Below are 20,066 nucleotides of genomic sequence, written 5' to 3'. Positions count from 1 at the left end.
GAAGAGTACAGAGCATAAGACCATCTCCCAGAACATCTTTTCTACCTACTGCAACGAAGGGGAGACAAAGCTTTCTAAGCAAGTATTTAAAATGTGAGCCAGCCCTGGAAGGAAGTGTGGGGTTTACATAAACGACGAGACATGGGGAAGGCATCTCAGGTAAAATGAACATGAACAAATTGAAAACATTTCAGATTCCACGTATCTTCAGGGGACAGCGGACCTGCCATTTGCTCTGAACATACGTTGCGCATGGGACAATAAGACATCACATGCGGAAGCACCTATACCTTAAATCCTAGCACAGCCACTGAGCTGTAAACGAACTGCAGGCTTTCTTCAGCAAAATATGTCTTATATATGACCAACTCCCACTCTGGAGAAAGGGTAAGCAGAAACTTAAAATACACAGAAAGTTCTCTTCCAAACCTTAGTCTTAAAAGACCATTCCTGAGACTCAATAAATTCAGCACATGGCTTTAGCTCAGGAATTTAATACACTGAAGCAACAGAAGAGGCCAGTCATCTGTGTACCATAAGCTGACACTTTAAAGACATAAAGTCATCGGGTTCTCTGGTTGCCAAGAGACAAAAGAGAGGGTTGACAAAATTTTCAAGCTGTCTATCAATCTGCCATTGAACTGTTTACCATTTAGCTAATGGAACACAAACTATTTCCATCTAGGTGAAACCAGTAGATCTCAATCAAAGTAGAGACTTTCTCCTTGAAATTTTTTTTCTTCCTTCTACTGAAGCTGTTATGGTCATATTAACACACTATCCATTAAATTTCTGTCTTCCCCTTTTGGTTGTGTAACCTTGGTGAAGTTAATTAGGCTCTCAGTACCTCCATTTCCACATGCTTAAAATGGATATAATAATAGTAGACATGTCATGGAGTTGTTTTGAGGAGTAAACAAGGTAAATGATCAGTATTATGGTAATTAGTAGGGGTTCAGTGTTCTCTCTGAAAACCCTAAAACATTTTCTGAAGTCTGCTTTGCTTCACTGTATGTTGTCTGCTGCTGCTGCTGCTAAGTCACTTCAGTCGTGTCCGACTCTGTGCAAACCCACAGACGGCAGCCCACCAGGCTCCCACGGACTGCAGCCCACCAGGCTCCACTGTCCCCGGGATTCTCCAGGCAAGAACACTGGAGTGGGTTGCCATTTCCTTCTCCAATGCAAGAAAGTGAAAAGTGAAAGTGAAGTCACTCCATCGTGTCCGACTCTTCGCGACCCCATGGACTGCAGCCTACCAGGCTCCTCCGTCCATGGGATTTTCCAGGCAAGAGTACTGTAGTGGGTTGCCATTGCCTTCTCCAGTATGTGTCTAGGAAACAGATTTACAGTCTAGCTCTTATAAACAGTATATCAAGATGAAATAAATATTTAGGTTAATGGAAAGAGCATAAATATCTAAATTCTAACAGGAATAAAAAATATTAAAAGGATGTGACACAAAACTGGAGACAAATAGATACACACTGTATGCTGGAAATCAAAGGACTACTAACTTTTTATTCTGATAGGCAAAATAAATAATAAACTATACAACCTCGTGGAGCTTCCCACGTGGCTCAGTTGTAAAGAATCCACCTGCCAATGCAAGAGACAAGGGTTCAGTCCCCGGGTTGGGAAGATCCCCTGGAGAAGGAAATAAATGGCAACTCATTCCAGTATTCTTGCCTGGGAAATTCGGTGGGCTGAGGAGCCTGGTGGGCTACAGTTCATGGGGTCGCAAAAAGGCAGACACAGCTGAACGACTAAACACCAGCAGTACCTCGATTCCCTAAGAGGAATCTGAGACTATGTTGGCAGACAAACAAATACATGCAGCTAATCTAAAAAAAAGACAAGACAAATTCACTTTTCCTGACCTTGCCTGTTCAGAGTATCTATAGAAAAGCAAAACCACACCATAAAACCCCAGCAGTTTTACAGGTTATAAAATAGTAGAGGAAGGAAATGAAGCAGAGATTAAATAAATGAAGGCAGCTACAAAACCAGAATACGTTAAGATATTTAACAAGGAGAATTATCTGATTTAACTCTTTTTAAAAGGAAAGCTTAAAAAAAAAATACTGTCACCAATATCACTGTTTCTCAGGGTCCTTAGGCCAATTGCTTGTGAGAATTCACAGATATTACAGGTTGACAAAAATTACTTGCTTACAGCTAGCTAGATCGAGCTTTTATAAAAAAATCAGATTCTTGTTACCAAATACACTAGAGGTCCTCTATGGAGAAGTTTAATGTCTCAAAAACAGTCTGAACTGGAAAGAAAAGCAGCAAAAATCAGTTCCAAACTCCAAGTTGTGTGTTTCATTCATACAATACATACGTCCTTACTCAGAAGCAATGGCAGAGGAAAATCTTAAATGGAAATTTATGTATAGACTGTCAAGTGCTTATTTTAGTATGACTTTTTCTTCATCTTTCGGTGGGTTTCCTCTTTTATCTTTCTCTCACACTCTGCCTCTGCCATCCTGTTCGCTCTGCCTGCAACATTCTGCCACCACCTGCTTCAGAAATTTCTGCGTGTCCTTTAAGACTCTACTCAAGGGCCACCATCTTCCCTCCATAAAAACTCAAAAGGTTGAGGTTCAGAGAGCTTCCAGGCTGGTGACCATATGCAGATTTGGGGAGAGTGGAGCACATGGAGAGGGGGTGGGCCCTCCACACTTCCCCCCACACCCTGCCCTGTATGTCCTTCCTAACTGGCTGTCCCATGTTACATAAAACCCATGATCCAGTAAGTAGTATGTTTTTCTGAGTTCTGTGAGCCACTCTAGCAAATTAACTGAACCCAAGGAAGGGGTCATTGGAACCAACAATCTAAGTCAGTAGGTTAAAAACTCAGGTGGCAACCTAGACTTGCAATTGGACGCTGAAGTTGCACAAGGTAGGGAGGCGGTGGGGCAGGAACGGGGAAGTTTTGAGGGACTGAGCCCTTAACCTGGAGGATCTGATTCTATATCTGGGTAGACAGCATCCGATTAAGTTGAATTGTAGGACTCTCAATTCTCTGATATCAGAGAATTGCTTGGTGAGGAAAACCCCACCATCACCACCCCCCAACACACACACATCCCCCTCTGAATCGGTGTCAGAATTTTACACAGACTTTTCCCATTTCATCTAAATTGTCAAATTCACTGGCATAAAGTTATTCAAATATTCCCTTTTTTATCTTTTTAATGTCTGTGGGCTCTGAATGGTGCCCCCCTTTTAATCCTGACATGGACACTTTATGTTTTTCCTCTTCATTCATTTATCCTGCGAACTGATTTCTGACATTCAAAATCCTTTTCACGGGTTACCAAAAGATGCCCGTCTTATCTGCTGTCAATTCAAAGCCAACGAGAAAAGACGAACTCTTTGCTTGCCAAATCCATACCAAACAAACACGTCACTGGAGTTTATAGAAATCAAGCATTTCTATAATAATCATTTTCTAAGCCATGTGTTTTTGGGTATCCTTATGCTTCCTGAATATATATATATATTTTAGGCTTTATATATCTGCCTTTTTCCTAGAGATCCCACTTGATCCAAACATAATGTTTGAGTAACTTATTTGAAAGTAATAGTTAGATACAAAGATTATGGTGATCAACTGAAAAGACAGCCAAGAATGGCAGCAGTAGCCAAGGATTAAACATGGAAAAATGATTCTCCTTCCAAATTCCTCTCCTGAACTGAAGAGAATTTGCATTCCTCCTTGGTCCAGAGCAGATGCAGTTACAGCTGCCATAAACGATGAAGTTCTGTCAATCTCAGTCTCAGCTAGGGATTGCAGTTCTGCTCACACCACTCCAGGATTCTTGCCTGTGAAATCCCATGGACAGAGCAGTCTGGCGAGTTACAGTCCACGGGGTCACAAAAGAGTCGGACAGGTCTTAGGAACTAAACGACGACATATTTAACATTTGCTAAGGGGGAAGATTTTTTATATTAAGTAGGCTTCACACATGTTGCAATAATACCAACAATAATAAAGAGTGACTTAGTGTTAGTTGCTCAGTCGTTTCCAATTCTTTGTGATCCCATGGACCGACTGTGTAGCCTGTCAGCCTCCTCTGTCCATGGAATTCTCAAAGCAAGAATACTGGAGTAGGTTGCCATTCCCTTCTCCAGGGGATTCTTCTGACCCAGGGATCAAACTCAGGTCTCCCATCTTGCAGGCAGATTCCTTACCATCTGAGCCACCAAGAAGTCCCTTAATAAAGAGGGTGGGAGGAAAACTGGAGAGGTAAGGAATATGTTTATGGCCTTGATGGTGGGAATTGTTTCATAGGTGTATAACTTACCCTCAAATTCACTGAGTGTATACATTAAATATATACAGCATTTTACATGTCGATTGTACCTCGTTAAAGGGGTTTTCTAAAAAAAGAAATGGAGACATCTAAAATATTCAGACTCTGAAGTGTTTGTACATCTAAAAATATTACAACTGCAGGATTTTTAAAGACGCTACTCCTGGACCTCTGGGTAAAGAGCTTTATCTCTAAGTCAACTAGAGAAGGTAAGATTTTCTATTCGCTCTTAGTGGCACTGTCTCTACTTAGAAAGCACAAAAGAAATCTATTCACCACCTTCTTCTAGATTCACACCCACTTTTTTAGGTCCCTTGGTAAACAGAGCTTAAGACAGGGGGTCCAAACCAAGCATCACTGCCCAGAGGAAAGCGTCGCTTCTCCATACTTGTAAATGCCCTCAAGGGCATCAGTGTTCCCAAAGCTTCCCTTAATCCTTTGAATTCAAATCAGTCTCTCTTGAGAAGCCTATCAACCTTGATGATGCTCTCTGCATCTCTTCACTGGTCTCAGTCTGACTCTATGAGTAGCTTTTTGCTCCTTGTGCAATATCACTTTCACTGACTTCAAGAAATCCTGCTTCTTTTGCAGAATTGGCAGCTGGACTCTTGTTATTAGTTCAGATTGTCTTTGTAGCACACTATCCAAAGAATCTCACAAATCAGTGACATCAAAAGACAAGATGGATTCAATGGACAGACAGAACAGCCGTTGGTATTAAATGAGAAGGGTGTGTAAAGAGAAATTATCTGCTTAATGATTAGTTTATTATGATTTATGTTGGAATGATTTCTTAAACCCTTCACAATGTATACTTTGGTAAAGAAAGACATTTTTTTCTTTCACTGTTAACTTTTCCTATTCTTGATGAAGAGTTAATATAAACAAATGATTATAAGATGCAAGTGAAATCATTTTAATGGTTATTTGCTTAAAGAAAATATGCCTTCCTGGAACTGACATGAAACAAATAATTTTTATAATAAGTCTAAAAAGTAACAACAACAGTTTTGATATAAGCAGAGCTCTATCACTTTAAAATATTTAACTTTTCATTAAAGTATAACAACAACAGAAAGTATAACATACATACAAAAAAGTACACCTATTACTGTCAAATTTTAAAGTGCTCTTTTGACATGTTTACTTTATTTGAAAAGAATATTATTTTGTTATACTAATGACATATAGAAATACATTTGATTATATAAAGAAAGTGATTATAATTTTAAGATTGAAATATTCACTGATTTACAATCATTTAAATTTTCTCCCCATATTTTTATTATTTTCTTTATGTTGATTTCAATTTGGTCACAACAATTCTGAAATCAGGCTGCCCTAAGAACCCAGACCTTGAATGTCATTTTGTTTTGTTCTTCTCAAACTCAGAAGATCACCACGGGACTTTTTAAAAAGCAAAGGTTTGGGGGTCTCATCCCCAAGGATTCTGATTCATTAACATAATGATGGGGACAAGAACCTGTAGTTTGAAAGGTGGTCCAAGGGATTCTAATGATCATCCAGATTTGTCTGATTTAAATTCCTACCAAAGCAGGAGTCCCCTCTGTAATCCTGTAAAACAGAAGGTCATCCCACCTCTGTGAGAAACACATTCAATTTCAGTTAACTTCTAATTTAACAAAAATTTTTCTTCTGAATTCTGGAAATTGGCCTGTCTGTCTAACTGATCCTAGTTCTACTCATCATAGCCACATAAAACAAATCTAATCTCTCTTGAATATCTTTGTACAGTGCTTAAGAGTTTCTTTTCCTCCATTTATAAAATTGATTGTGTGTATATATATATATATTTCCCTTATAAGCAGAGGAGGGTTCTATAATGTAGTATTAAATGAAAAAATAAGTAAACTGAAAACAGTTTCCTAAAAACATCATAATAAAGATCTTATTTAACCTGGATGCCCAGAGTACTTCCTCTCCATCACATTTACTAAGTATTTAATGTTTCCAGAAATCAGTATGTAGAACCCAATGCAAATTCTTTTTTTCCAATGACTTTTCAAAATTTAATTTCAATGACTTTTTAAAATTTTATTTTATTGTTTTGGCCATGCCACACAACATGTGGGATCTTAGTTCCTCAACCAGGGATGAAACCCGAGCCCCCTGCCTTGGAAGCAGAGAGTCTTAACCACTAGACCACCAGGGAAGTCCCAACACAAATTCTTTTAAATATAGAATTTTTAGGAAAACACTGGGAATTAAAAACATCTAGATATCTCAAGGTTAAAAAAAAAAAAGACTATTAATCCCCAAGATCATTCTAGCTCCTAATATTTAAGGATACTCTCCATTCTGAATAAGGAAAAAAATCAAGCGGTTCTTAAGAATATTAGTCCTGTCAAGATCTATTAAAGATTAATGAGGTGAACCAATCAGTGTAAGTCAAGCGACTATGTCTTCATTAGGTTATAAAAAGGAAAACGAATTTGTGGGATTGTAAACAGACTACATACATATCACCACCACTCATAACTATGCCAGGTGTCTATTCAGAACAGAGATAAGCCACCAGGGGAAAAGGCAATAAGTAACCAAGTCTGAATGAAGAACACGCCCAGTATCAAACAAAAGGAAGGCTCAACAGTAGCTGGCCTAAGGAAAAAAGGAAATACGCTCTTTAACTCACTGTTTTTTGATTACAGTTTTTCTGATCCACCTAAAAACTTTCCCCAAAATAGATGAATATTTCAGAAATATCCAATTTGGGTTCTAAATCCATTCTCTTATTCACAAATCTACACAGTGCAATTCTTTCCATGTTAACAGATAACTAGAAAAAAGAGGACTTCTAAAAAGCAATTTCCATCACACTAAACTTCTTAAACCTATAGTACAGAAATCAACTCACCTTTGGATTATCTTAGAGATACAAAAGGCTATCTTCCAGATTTTTTTGTGAAATTAATTATCTGCATAACTCAATTTTTTTTTAAGAATATGACAACTTAAAGTAAAAAATTATTTTGGTGGAAGCAATCCAAAACTGAGCTTTTGAGTGAAGACGTCTTCCTGCTTCAAACCAACAGAATATATAGATGGCTCATAATATTTTTAAGGCATTTAATGCCTTATGGTCAATTAAAATTAAATAAATACTAGGACAATCTAAGTCCAATATCCTTTCATTTTACTAATGTAATCACATCAACCAGAGAGAAAAACAAGTGCCTACCATATGGTCTTTCTGTAACAGAAAATAGCTGCATTTGATAACAGCATCTGTGCATCTCCATTCAGCACGGCCCATACTTAAATCAGCATGTTGTTAAATATAATAAGATGATGGGTCCCTTCACAAAGGAAAGAACAAAAGAAATTCAGTATCACGCTTGTATCAGATTCTGTGACCTAAAGAAATGAGGAAAGGGTTAGAGATTCTGTAAGCAAGGCACAAGGTCTTCATAAAATGTTTCCTTTGGAAGGACTGAATGCTACAAAACACCAACAATGTGTAGAGAGATCTTCTTAGACCTGGGCACCCAGCTCGGAGCTAGACATGACAGCTAGAGAGGGGTCCCACTCTATACCTCCAATTCTAGCCTTCTGTTGCTCCCACACTTCTTAATTCCAACAGGCTATACTTTTCACCAAAACTTGCAGTGTAAAGCTTCTGCTATACAATGGTGTTCCATCATTTAGATTCAGGTATATGAAGGAGCACACATTTCAAGTTAAGTAACAGTGTTATGTTATATTGTACTATCAGTAGCCTACAATGAATCTAGCTGACTTTAAAGAAGACATGTTTTCTTAAAAAATGTCTAAGTATTGTTTTGTGTAATGTGTATCCTTTTCAAAAAATGTCTAAGTATTATTTTAAGCAATGTAGCTTTGCTAGAAACCAGATTTTGACAAGACTGATAATATATTACCTATTTAAATCTGTAAATGCTATCTTTTTCATTGCAACTTTGGAATTAAAACAAAAAAGAGAAATTCCAAAAATAATACTATTCCAGTATACTCCCCACCCAGAATGAACAACTGTTAACATTTTGCCATCGTCAAAGTTGTGATCATTTTTAAAGTTGCAATGAAATGTTTATGACATCAAAAATATGAAAAGCATAAGGAGCATTCCTATACTGGCCAATTGTTTTAAAAAAGAAAACCTCAGACATACAGTTGGCCCATTGTATCTGAAGGTATTGCATCTGTGGATTCAATCAATGAACAAAGATATTCAGAAAAAAATTTTCCAGAAGGTTCTAAAAAGAAAACCTGAATGCGCTGCACACTGGCCACTATTTACATACCACTTACATTGTATGAGGTGCTATAAGTAATTGAGAGAGGATTTAAAGTATAAAGGAAGATGTTAAGGGCATATGCAAATACCACCCCATTTTATATAAGGAACCTGAGCATCCGAGGATTCTGGGGTCCACAGGGTAGGGGGTCCTAGAACCAATGCCCTGTGGATACAGAGGGATGACCGTATTTCCTTTTTATAGTTTTGCCACCCATCTGATTCCCCACCCATTAGTCTGTTAATTACCAGTATCTTACCTTAGCACAAATTACTTCACACATTTATACTACACACTGCCTTGGTTACTGTTACTTGGTTACCAGCTTCCCAAAGAAGAAAGACGTGAGCAGCCATCCTAATGGAAATGGAGGTCTGAGCAAGACCCTACATCTCACACTACACCTTGTTGTATAATCTAAATTAAGAATTCACATACTGCACACCTACATGTAAACTCAAGAACATTTTGGAAATTTTCCTTAAGTCTTCATTCATTCATTTGAAAAAATATTTGAGGCCTACAATGTGCTAGATTCCTTTCCAGGCACAAGAAAATACCAAGTGAACCAAACGAACTGTACTCTTAACACTTACATACATCATCTGTCCAGACCCATAAGCAAAATCAGAGGGACAAGCAGGTCAGATAGAGAGTAAGTGACAGGGAGGAAAAGTGAAGCGAGGAAGGAGGCAGGTGGTGTCATGGGGAGCAGGGAGGGGAGATTCTCCCTGAAGATGACTTCTGAGAAAATCTGGAGGAGACAAGGAAGCAGGCCCTGCAGACACCAGGGGACAATATTCCAAGGAGGCAGCATCCAGTGGGAAGGCTCTGGGGCACACCAAGATGGCAAGGGTGGGGTGAAGTGGGGAGCGTTCAGGAGGCAAGCTCAGGGAGGGCAGGGCAGGGTAGTCTGTCCAGGGCTCTCCAGGTGCTCTGAGAACCTTGCCTTTTCATCCTGAGAGAGATGAGAAGCCACTAGAAGAACCAGAACAAATGAGTGCCAGGACCTGACTTCTGAAAGGTCCATCAGATGACCGTGGGGACAGACCGCAGGCAGGTGAGGTGGGCTAGGCTGAGGGGCCGGCGGCAGTCAGATCTGCATGAGAGGCACCAGAGAGAAAAAGAGGGAACAAAGATTGCTCTGGAGCCACTGGGCTGGGAGGGTGGGGCTGCTATTGCTTAAGATGAGGAAGACTGTGGATGGAGTCAAAGAGCAGATGGGGAAGCTGGGCACGGGGAGGGGCTGGAGAGGAGGAGGAATTTGGTTTGGGATGTGGCTTCTTAGCCCGCGAGTGGGCAGGTCAGTTGGATGGGGGAACACAAATTCAAGGGCAAAGTCAAGGGCAAAGTCGGGGTGAACACACACACACACAAATACCTGTATATATATGTATGTATATGAATGACCAGCTTATCCTTGATATTTAAAACTGTGAAACTGAGTCTGGAGAGAAGAAGAGAGGGTCAAATTGAGCCTTAAGGTATATGAAGACTTGACAGGTCAAGAGGCCAAGGAAACTTCCAGGACTGAGAAGGCGGGAACAGAGAGGCAGGAGGACCGTCAAGACAGTACAGTGTGCTGGGGTCTAAGATAACTGTTAATAAAAACTAAAGCCCTTTCCGCACATTCATTCATTATTTCAACACATTTACTGCGCACCTACTATGCACCACACACTAGAAACAAACATGGTCCCAGTTTTCATGGGACTTCAATCCAGGGGAATATATATAAATAAACTAGTAAGTGATCTTCCTGAGAAAGCTCAGGGTGTTGGAGGATAAGGCACTGGGGCCAACTAACCTGGTTTTGGAAGGTCAGGGAGGGCTTTCCTGAGGAAGTGATGTTGAAGAAAAGACCAGAATGAGAGTAAAACTCAGCCAGGGAAGGGTGGCAATGGAAGAGGGGAGAATGGAAGGAAACCTGGGAAAAAAACAGGATTTATAAGGACCTAAAAGGAAGACAGAGAGATTGTCATGCCCCTGGTTGTTGTACAGTCACTCAGTCATGTCCAACTCTTTGTGACCCTATGGACTGTAACCCTCCAGATTCCTCTGTCCATGGGATTTCCCAAGCAAGAATACTGGGGTAGGCTGCTGTTTCCCCCTCCAGGGGATTTTCTCAACCCAGGGATCAAACCCACATCTCCTGCATTGGCAGGCAGGTTCTTTACCACTAAACCACCAGCCTTGGAGGGAACTGGAAATCATTCAGCACAGGAAGCACAGAGAGGTCACAGATGAGTAGAAGAAGGCAGGCCAGAAGTCCTTTAAGAATGTTCTCAGGAGTCTGAGCCTTCTTCCAAAGGCAGTGGGAAGCCAGAAAACTGTTTTAGGTCAGGGAATGCAATGATCCGCTTTCTATTTCAGGAGGAGTCCTCTGGCTACAGAGGCAGGTCAGAGCTGGAAGGAGGCAAGGCAGAGAGCCTGGGCCACTTGCTAGGAAGCCTGGCCGGTGATTCATCACCATCACTGAGATGCCGCTGACCTGAGCTCAGGGAGTGGCAGCAGGACCTGGAATGTAGACTCAACAAGACTTTGACAGGAGGGAGGAGGAGAGAGAGGGGTCAGAGTTGGTAGGCTGGGTTTTGGGTTGGATAGATAACGAGCAGGGCTAGTCCTTGAAAGAAGGAAGTCAGGGAGAGGGCAGGATATTGGTTAGAGTAGAATCTGTTGAATTTCAAAAGCATGCAGCCTATCTCCCAAAAAAGCTTTTGGGTAAATAGGCAATTGGCTATCTAGGTCTAGAGAGTAGCCATATAATCTGAGATAGAGTTGTAAACTAGGAATCACAGGCATGTAGATTAATGCCCTGGAAGAGTGTAAAATGAAACCCAGGGAGACAGAAAAGAGGAGTGGAAAGACCGGGCTCCAGTAAAAACCAACAGGCAAGAGGCAGCAGAGGAAGAAGCAGCCTAAAGAGAGAGAGAAAGAGAGATGGACAGAGGGAGAGCCTGAGAAGGAACGGGGAAGCCTGGGATAAAAGTAAAGTGTACAGTGTTTCAGAAAGAAGAGCAAAAGTGCAAATTTTTACATGAATGAGTTCCTGCCAAGAAAATGCCTTATTTTATCATTTAAATACTGTTCCAAAACCAACTAACAAACAGTTTTCATCAGCTTACAGTACCTTTTCGTCACAGAATCCTCTTAGTCTAGGTGAAGAAGCAAGACATAAAATGAACTAAGTTAATTTGCATGAGTAACTAAGATTGTTCTAATAATGGACAGTGAAAGTGCTACACACTTGGACAACCCCGCAGACTAGACATTAAAAATGAAGTAACTGTTAGAAATGGGGACACCAATATGACCTAGAGAGCTTTGCCTATAAAGAAAAGAAAGAGAAAAAAAAGTAAGTTGAGCCATAAAGAAGAAACGCTATGTGATATTTAAAAAAAAAAAAAGGTAATACCACAGAGGATTCAGGAGTCTATACAAAGTGATTTTGTGAGTAAAGTTATTCAAGGCTAGGTATCACAGATCAGCCTACACATATGTCTGCACAACACACACACACACACACACCCCCCCCAAAGAAACCCTTATCTGGCTTAGAGTGAATGAATTTTGAAATACAGATCTTTAGATGTTCAAATACATCTCTCTTGACATCTATGCTATCCTTATTGTATTGGATGTTGGATATATTTTATTAAAGTGTCACAATTCTTTACTGGAAAAGGATTGTTTGTTATTTGTTTGTTCTTTACCTTTTCAATATGCTCTTGGGGGGAGGAGGTGATGCCTACACTTATCCACATAGCAACACAATTAAATTCTAAACATTTAAGATAAACAAGAAACTGTTTTTCAACAAAGCAACAGACCTTACTCATAGCAGGTAGAGTTAGTCAATTAGATAAGGCATAAGACAGGGACTCCTTTAATTCCCTATATTGATTTCTCCTGTGCTGGAAAGTTAATTTTTGGCTAATACCATTAATATTAAGATATATACTCTCATTTCTTGGTTAAGTAAAAACACACACAAATTTATTATTCAAATATACGTGCCTATTGTTTTTTTCTTTGTTAGTTTTTTAGCTAGTGATTTTTAAAATTTTAAAAAGAATAGCAGTACTGCTCCAGAATGTAATTCTTCTAACAAAATTAAGCACAAAAATTAAGTGTGGTATTCGAAAACCTAAATATCTATCAGCCCAAAGTTGATACCCAAAGTATTTCAATGGCAACTCTCTTTTTATTAAATATTCACAAAATTTAATATGCACGGGAGTATAAGAGACAACTAAACAGACAATAATTATACAACTTCCCCCCCATCCTGAGATTTTAAAATGTTTTCTGACAACACAGAGCCCCTTTATATCTGCTTCCATATAGAATCTAAACAAACTATCTGCCTATTGTTTAAAAAGCCAAACAACACCTGAGTGTAATATCAAACTACTGTGTACAGTCTCTAAATGAGCAAAATACAGACAATACAGTATTTCCTTGGCTCTCAAACTAGAAATACTATGGTTACATCAGCAGTAAGGTCTAAATGAAAACAAATTTCACCACCCTTAAAAGATATATAACTGTCATTGTTAATAAAACCCAAGTTTGCAACTGGAAACTGCCTTCTAGCCAAGGACAAGATGTGTCTATTACAAATTCTTGGTTTCTGGGACATCCTTTAAATGACAAAAAAAAAAAAAATCAAATAACATTAGTTCTTGCAAATATAATGCAAAATAGCATGCTAATTAAAGTCTTCAGGAGTCAATGACAAATGAGGCTTCAGGACCACAGTACCTATCATTATGGAGCAACAATACACATTAAGCAATCACTAGGCCTTCCAAAAGGCGTTATTATGGTTCACCATGATCAGAGGATTGTGGTGTTATACTTAATCACATTTTTACCTGGAAGCAGGTGTTTGCAGGTGTCGAAAAGTAAAACACTGTTTCTAACTGTAAACCTATACTGTAGTCCTAATCAACTGTATAGTAATGGCACACTGATCTAGCTCACCGTGATTTCTGTATAAACTTTCTAATCCAGTACGAGGTCAGCTGCATGAAGCAAGCTCCTCTGCTGCTTTACCAGCAAAAACGTAACTTGAGTCATTTTTATCAAAATGCCAAACTCACACACTTAGAATTAGACCCAGTTTCAATGACCAGGAAGTTAAAATGTAACACAAGGCACAAAATAAACCATGAGAGTGATGTCTCACTGGGAGATGTAATTATTATCTAAAGTAATTGTCAACCTTTCCAGAAAAACATAGGCATCTCAAAAGCAAAGCCTAAAGGAACCTAATTACAGAAACCATCAATAACAAAGTAAACACAAAGAAGCCATTATAGAAAAAAAACACCAAAAATAAGGAGGAAAAAAGACAAGAGAGGCAAGAGAGCATAGGGGTGCCATCAGTACACGGCTTTTCTATTTCTGTCCTGCCTGCTCAAAAAATTTCAGGAAGCCTGGTGTAAAATCTTCTGGGCCCTTCGGAAGACGCTGGTATGAAGGCAGTACGAGCCACCTGACGGCTCAGGCTGACACTCACAGGACTTCTAAGCAGTGAAAGGAAGGGCATAAACAGAACAGGGAAGGCAGGAGATTTTTAAGGCAGTTGGAATGACAGTTCTGTTAAGCCGTTTTCCAAAGCTGTGCCTAAACCGTCCAAGGGAAAAGACTTGTTTTTCTACCCAAAGCAGAGATTCACAGCAACAGCAAGCAGGCAGGACCGGCCTCAGTGTCAGAGAGAGAAAGTGGTCCAGGAGCAACAAGGATTCCAGCTGCCCTCTCTCAATCTCCAGCGGGAACCCTGGATACAGACATGAAATATACAAAGCCAAGCCCTGTCCAGCCCTACATCAAAACTACCAGAGGGTGGGGAGTGGAGGAAAACAAGCTGGTGGTATTCCTAGTTACCTAAAAATGAAGAATTCTGTGGTCTGAGATGATCAAAATAGGGACACTTCAAAGTAAGGAAAATGCCCTTGCAAAAGAAACAAAACCGGGCAAGGTTTCACCTCCCTACGAGTCAGGCTGGGACGCTCCCACCATTCAGCCCAAAGCCCCAAAAGCCGATCGATCTTCTTAGACCCCCAAGGCAGCTGACCCTCGCCCCCCACTGGCAGGACAGACACCTCAAAGACACAAGCCACACAGCTGGGCAGGGATGTCAGCTCTGCGCTTACCTCACAGGTGGGGGACCCGCAGGCCTTGAGCTTGGTGTCACCATCTCCCTCAGGCAGACCAGTCCGACGTGTGGCCATCATTTCATTTCAAATTACAAAGAAGGGACCAACCCTTGGGAGTCCACATTGGGAGGGAAATGCCACCATGCACCAAGAAGGTAAGAATTCCACACCAGGTTCCGAGAGGGTGCAGGGTTGCTGAGACAAATGAAGGTTTCAATGAAGCGCCGCCTTTCAAATGCCCTGATGATGATTTCTTCCGACTTCAACGGCCTTCACCGTCTTCGTCCATTTCTCCAGACGTAAAAAACAAAGACCAGTCTCCTGGGCAGCTAGTGAGGCCAACTGCAGAAAGCGGTCCCCTTCGTTCCTAGCGCTCCTCCCAAGCCCGAGAGCAATGCTAGCGCGTCGTGAAGGCTCTCCCAAAGAGATCTTTCCTAAAGAGGGAAAAGTTAAAGGACATGAACTTTCTCCAGACGCTGACCTTGGCCTTGCCCACGCGTCTACTCCAAGCTCGCCCTTCCAACACTTGGAAAGATAATTCGGTCCATGATGATGAATCAAAAGATCAAATAATCTTCCCATACAAAATAAGAAAGAAAGGGAGGGGAAATCTTTAAATCAAGGGGGAAATTAGAAACATCAGAACGGCACGATGGTTACCTCAAACACGCTCGGACTTTGTGCAGCCGTCAAGAAAAAAAACATTCCCCTTTGAAGTGCATTTAAATTCATGTATTTTCTGGGCAAATGAGAGGGAGCTTATGTTCTTCTGCATCACCCGGATAAGAAGACTTTACAGAAGTTTTGTCCCCACGAGGCTAAAATGGGAGAATACTTTTTCAAAAACACGCCTTGCTCCCCGCCACCTCCCCAGCTCCCTAAAATAAAAACAAAAAATCAGGCTCGGATGCTGCCAGCGGCTCTGCCGGCGTTTCCAGGCGGCCTGGAGGACTTGGGGCGCCCGCCCTCCGCCCTCCGCCCCGACCGGCCGGTGTCCCCGAGGAGGCGGCTGTTTTCCTTGGCCCGCGGCGGGGCTGGGCGGGGACGGCGCGGGGCCGGGCGGGGAGGTGTGCGCAGCGGCGGGAGGGAGTCCCTCTCCGGGGCATTATTCCGGAGCCACAGAAATGAAGCCGCAGCCCCAGCAACTTTTATTTAGTTGCCGCGCCCCAAACTACGCCTCGACACGATCGTCCCGTTTCCCCGGGGCAGCCTAGGGAAAATAAAAAAAATTTTTTTTTTTTTGGAAAAAGAAAACCACCACCCACCTACCACTATTTCCTCCGCCCCTTCCAGAGGCGGATCGGGGAGCGCGATCTCCCGGGAAGGGCGGCCCAAATATGTACTTTCAAAAACGAGTGGGGAGACCCGAGGGAAAAGCCAAAAACGAGGGAGCTCACCCTCCGCGCCCCGCCTGGCCCGGCTTCCAAGGGGCGGCGGCGAGCGGCGGGGACGCGGGCCGGGCGCCGGGCCCAGCCGGGGCGCGCTAGGCCGCAGGCTCGGTTAATATTCATGAGCGCACGGGAGGCGCCCCTCCTCCACGGCCGGCCGGCGGGACCCCGGCGCCCGCCGCCGGCCTTTGTGCCCTTCCCTCCTCCCGCCAGCCCTCCCTCGCTCCGCACACGCGGGCGCGGCCCCTCCGCCCCCGCCGGGCTCCCGCCACCACTCTCTCCGGCCCCGCGCCAGCGCCGGGTGGGGTGGCCCGGGGTGGCGGGAAGGGAGGGAGCCCGCGGCGAGCCGGCTCTCCCTCTCCACCCGCCTGCCGGCGCTGCGCCCTGTCCGTCGAGGCAGAAAGTCAAGCAGACACGCACCGGAGCAAGCGCGCCGAGTAGATCCGCACCGGGCCCGGCTGGTCCCCTGGACGGCGCGCCCCGTACGCCTGGCGCACAGCGGACCGAGCGGGAGGACGAGCCGGCGCTACCAACCGCCGCCGCGCTCCGAGGCCGCCGCCCCCGGCCGACCGCTCCCAGACACCGCCGCGACCTGCCCCGGCCGGCCCCGGGCTCTCGGCCGCCGCGGGAGGGCGTGGGGCGGGGCGGCGGCCGCCGGACTCTCCCCTCGCCTCGCCGGGCCGGGCCGGGGCCGCGCTCGGGCGCCCGCGATCGCCAAGTGACAGAACTGCTCCGCTCCGCAGCCGCGCCGAGCTGTTTCCCGGGGGCGGATTTCTCGCTTCTTCCTCCCTGGATCCACCTCCTCCCACTCCACCTCCTTCCCCTCCCCTCCCCAGGGGAGGCTCTGGGGCTGAATATTTTCTGTCTTGAATAATATGGTCCCGGGAACAGACGCTGAAGCAGGGGGATTAGCCTGGGGCGGGGGTCGGTGGGGGTGCTCGCCAACCCCCTCCCAATGTACGTCGGGACCTACAAGCCCTCACCCGCCCCCAACACCTCCCCAAAAACCAAACACAGAAAACCCTCCCCGCCTTCTCCAATCTCCCGAGCGCTGAGCGGGAGCGGCCAGGAACCTGGGCTTCCACTGGGAAGGGACCCTGTGCTCGGCGTCAGAGCCGGGGATGGGGGGAGGATTCTACGGCTACTCAGAATTGGGGGGGGGGGGTGTCAGGGATCACGGGTCCCAGACTGCGGGGTACGCGTCCGGGTGAGTTTTTGCCCCTGTCTGCAGCGGGAGGGGTGCGATATGGGACTTCAAGATAAGGGAGTGTCCTTTCAATGCCCGACTGCAAAAGAGCTTCTCTTTAAGGAGGCTGGGGGCTCGCAGCGAAGCGTTATTCATTCAATCCTTTGCCCTTTGCATATCTTCAGGGCAGCTGAACAATTCGGCGCGGCTAGCGGAACTGGGAGGGAAGGTGGCGGCGCTTCTCCGCCCCGCAGGTCACAGCGGCGCGGGGCCGGGAGCCCCACAGCTGCCCCTCCCCGCCAGATCCCGGGGCTTAGCCCGAGACCCCTGGCGGCTCGCTCCGCCCCGCCGCGCTTCACAACATCTCCCGCTGCAAATGGCCCAATCGGAGGACGCGATGATAGAACACCAGCCAATCAGGGGCTGCTGACTCAGGCTTCCCTCCACCCTTTGCCCCGCCCCCGCTAGGAAAGCCACAGCCCCTAGGTCTCCCCTTCCCACCCCGCCCCGCTCCGGGGTGGTGGCTCGCAGCTCCAGTCCTCGCCCGGCTGCAGTGGAGGAGCGGGCCGCGGCGGCGGGGTTTGTCACCTTGTCACCCTCATCTTCGCCTCCTCCCAGACACGCCTCTCCTCCCTTTCCCAGTCCTCCTGCTGATGCTGTTGAGGGGCATTTTATCTTCACGAGGGCGGGGAACTACCAGCTTTTGTGTCTGATCAGCCGCCACCACCCTCCTGAGGGAGAAAAAAAAAGAACAAAACCAAGAAGCTTTGGGGTCTGCGTACCTTTTCCTTCTTTTTTTTTTTTAACCACAGTCTCCCCATAAGATTTAGAGACAGTTCCCCGCTCCACCCACCCCGCTGTCCACACCCAGCTCGCAGTCCCGAGCCTCCGGTCCTGTTTTTTATGTTGAGAAAAAAATCCAAAACCACTCTCAGGAGCCTGAAAACCTGTGCTGTAGTTTTTTAGACCTTCCTAAGACTGGAAGGTGCCAAACATTAGAATATACAGCTAAGTCCTTCGCCTTAATTAGAGGAAGGATTCATTTTTATATGGCCATGAAATTTGCATGGTCTAGACAGCCCCTGACAAAACTAGTCAGCTAATAACAAAGAAAAAAAAGAAAAAGAATAAAACAGAAGGAATGCCTGCCAGTCAGTGAGTAATTTACTGAACAGCCCACTGGGCTATAGCAGTATCCAGTTCTGGATACTGTAGAGTAAATGAACTAGAAGTGAATAGAAAGACAGGGTTCAAGTAGTGTACCTCTAGTGGGCTTAGAGAATATGTCCAGAAAGAAAAAACAATTTTAAGCACAAAACAGCTTCTTTACAAATGCAAATGGGCATGCATGGCATAACCTGAGTCTAACAGCTGAGGACATCTAGGGTTAAGGTTTTTGTCATGGAAATTTTTATAAATGTTGATTTGGGAAATAAAGGCTTTCAGTTTGGTAAAGGAGACTAAATGTTGGCCATGGAAGGAGATGTGAAAAGAAGGTAAAACACATTTTGGGGATTGGGGGAAAATAACATAATCTAGGGGCTTTCCTAGGTGGCTGAGTGGTAAAGAATCCTCCTGCCAATTCAGGAGACGCAGGTTCAATCCCCAGGTTTAGAAGACCCCCTGGAGGAGGTAATGGCAACCCACCCCAGTATTCTTGCGTGGAAAATTCCATGGACAGAGAATCCAGGTGGGCTACAGTACATGGGTGGCAAAGAGCTGGACATGACTGAGCATGCATGCCCACAATGTAATCTAGAAAGCCATTTCTATAGGAGATAAGTGGAAGGATGGAGATTACAGTCTAGCTTCATCATTTACCATGTGACCTAGGGCACAGTTTTACTTCTGTAAAGTACTAGAGCTAACAAGTAACAGTGACTACTGTCTATGTAGCACTGCCAGCTGAGTATTCCTCCCAGGGCTTTCAGTTCAGTTCAGTCGCTCAGTTGTGTCCTCCCAGAGCTTTACACAAAACTTAACGAGACAGGTACACTGCGGAGCAAGAATTCAAGCCCAGGACATAGGGTCCAGAGTCCATGTTTTTCTCTACAACACTATCCTTACTTCTAACACAAGTTTTATTAATAACAACAACAGTAGCCAGCATTTACTTAGCTTATCCTGTACTGATCATTGTGTTTTGTGTGTAACTGACTTAACCCTACATCTAGAATCAGTAGGATTCTGTGTTCTTGCTACCATGTGTATCTTTTTTTAATTAACTCATTTATTTGGCTGCACTAGGTCTTGGTTGTGGCATGCAAGGTCTTCCATCTTTGTTGCAGCATATGGAATCCAGTTCCCTGAAAAGGGGTTGAACCCAGACCCCGTGCATTGGGAGCTCGAAGTTCTAACCACTGGACCACTAGGGAAGTCCCTACCATATGTATCTTATGTGCATTAGGCTATCTGGATGCAAAAGAAAAAAAGCCCAGAGCTAAGATTTGGGAAACCTGAGTCCTAGTCCTCTCCTGGGATCTCCAGTATGACAGGACCTTCCCACTCTGGTTGGGCTGTTGAGAGCATCAAATGAGACAATAGACTAGAGGAGTTTTTAAAAGGTAAAAACATTATTCCAATTAAAATATTACTATTTTATTACTATTATAGTAATAAATATTACTATATTACTCTAATAAATACATATAAATATGTATTTATATTACATAGTAATATAAAATATTACTATGAAGGAGGGGTTTGTCCTGTTTTCCCAATAGGAACTCTGT

At 43.8% G+C, this 20,066-nt stretch overlaps 1 protein-coding gene across 8 annotated transcripts in view; it reads right to left on the bottom strand.

Annotated features, from left to right (window-relative positions):
* ARHGAP21 (Rho GTPase activating protein 21) overlaps positions 1–16,725 on the bottom strand; it is a 130,103-nt gene extending 113,378 nt beyond the window's left edge. For 4 of the 8 annotated variants that reach the window (XM_027559941.1, XM_027559945.1, XM_027559947.1 and 1 more), the window contains exons 1-2: positions 16,569–16,725; positions 14,758–15,194 (exon numbers count right to left, since the gene is read on the bottom strand). In XM_027559941.1, coding sequence (XP_027415742.1) covers positions 14,758–14,838 — 81 coding nt within the window. In that variant the 5' untranslated portion in view covers positions 14,839–15,194; positions 16,569–16,725. Of the gene's footprint in view, positions 1–7,518; positions 7,637–14,757; positions 15,195–15,420; positions 15,716–16,025; positions 16,046–16,157; positions 16,176–16,568 lie in introns of those variants that run through there. The other 4 variants (XM_027559944.1, XM_027559943.1, XM_027559942.1 and 1 more) reach the window with 4 other exon arrangements.
* Positions 16,726–20,066: the final 3,341 nt, after the last annotated feature.

This window comes from Bos indicus x Bos taurus, chromosome 13 (genome assembly GCF_003369695.1).
Source record: "Bos indicus x Bos taurus breed Angus x Brahman F1 hybrid chromosome 13, Bos_hybrid_MaternalHap_v2.0, whole genome shotgun sequence".
Taxonomy (NCBI): domain Eukaryota; kingdom Metazoa; phylum Chordata; class Mammalia; order Artiodactyla; family Bovidae; genus Bos; species Bos indicus x Bos taurus.
This window is presented reverse-complemented; position numbering and strand designations above follow the sequence as displayed.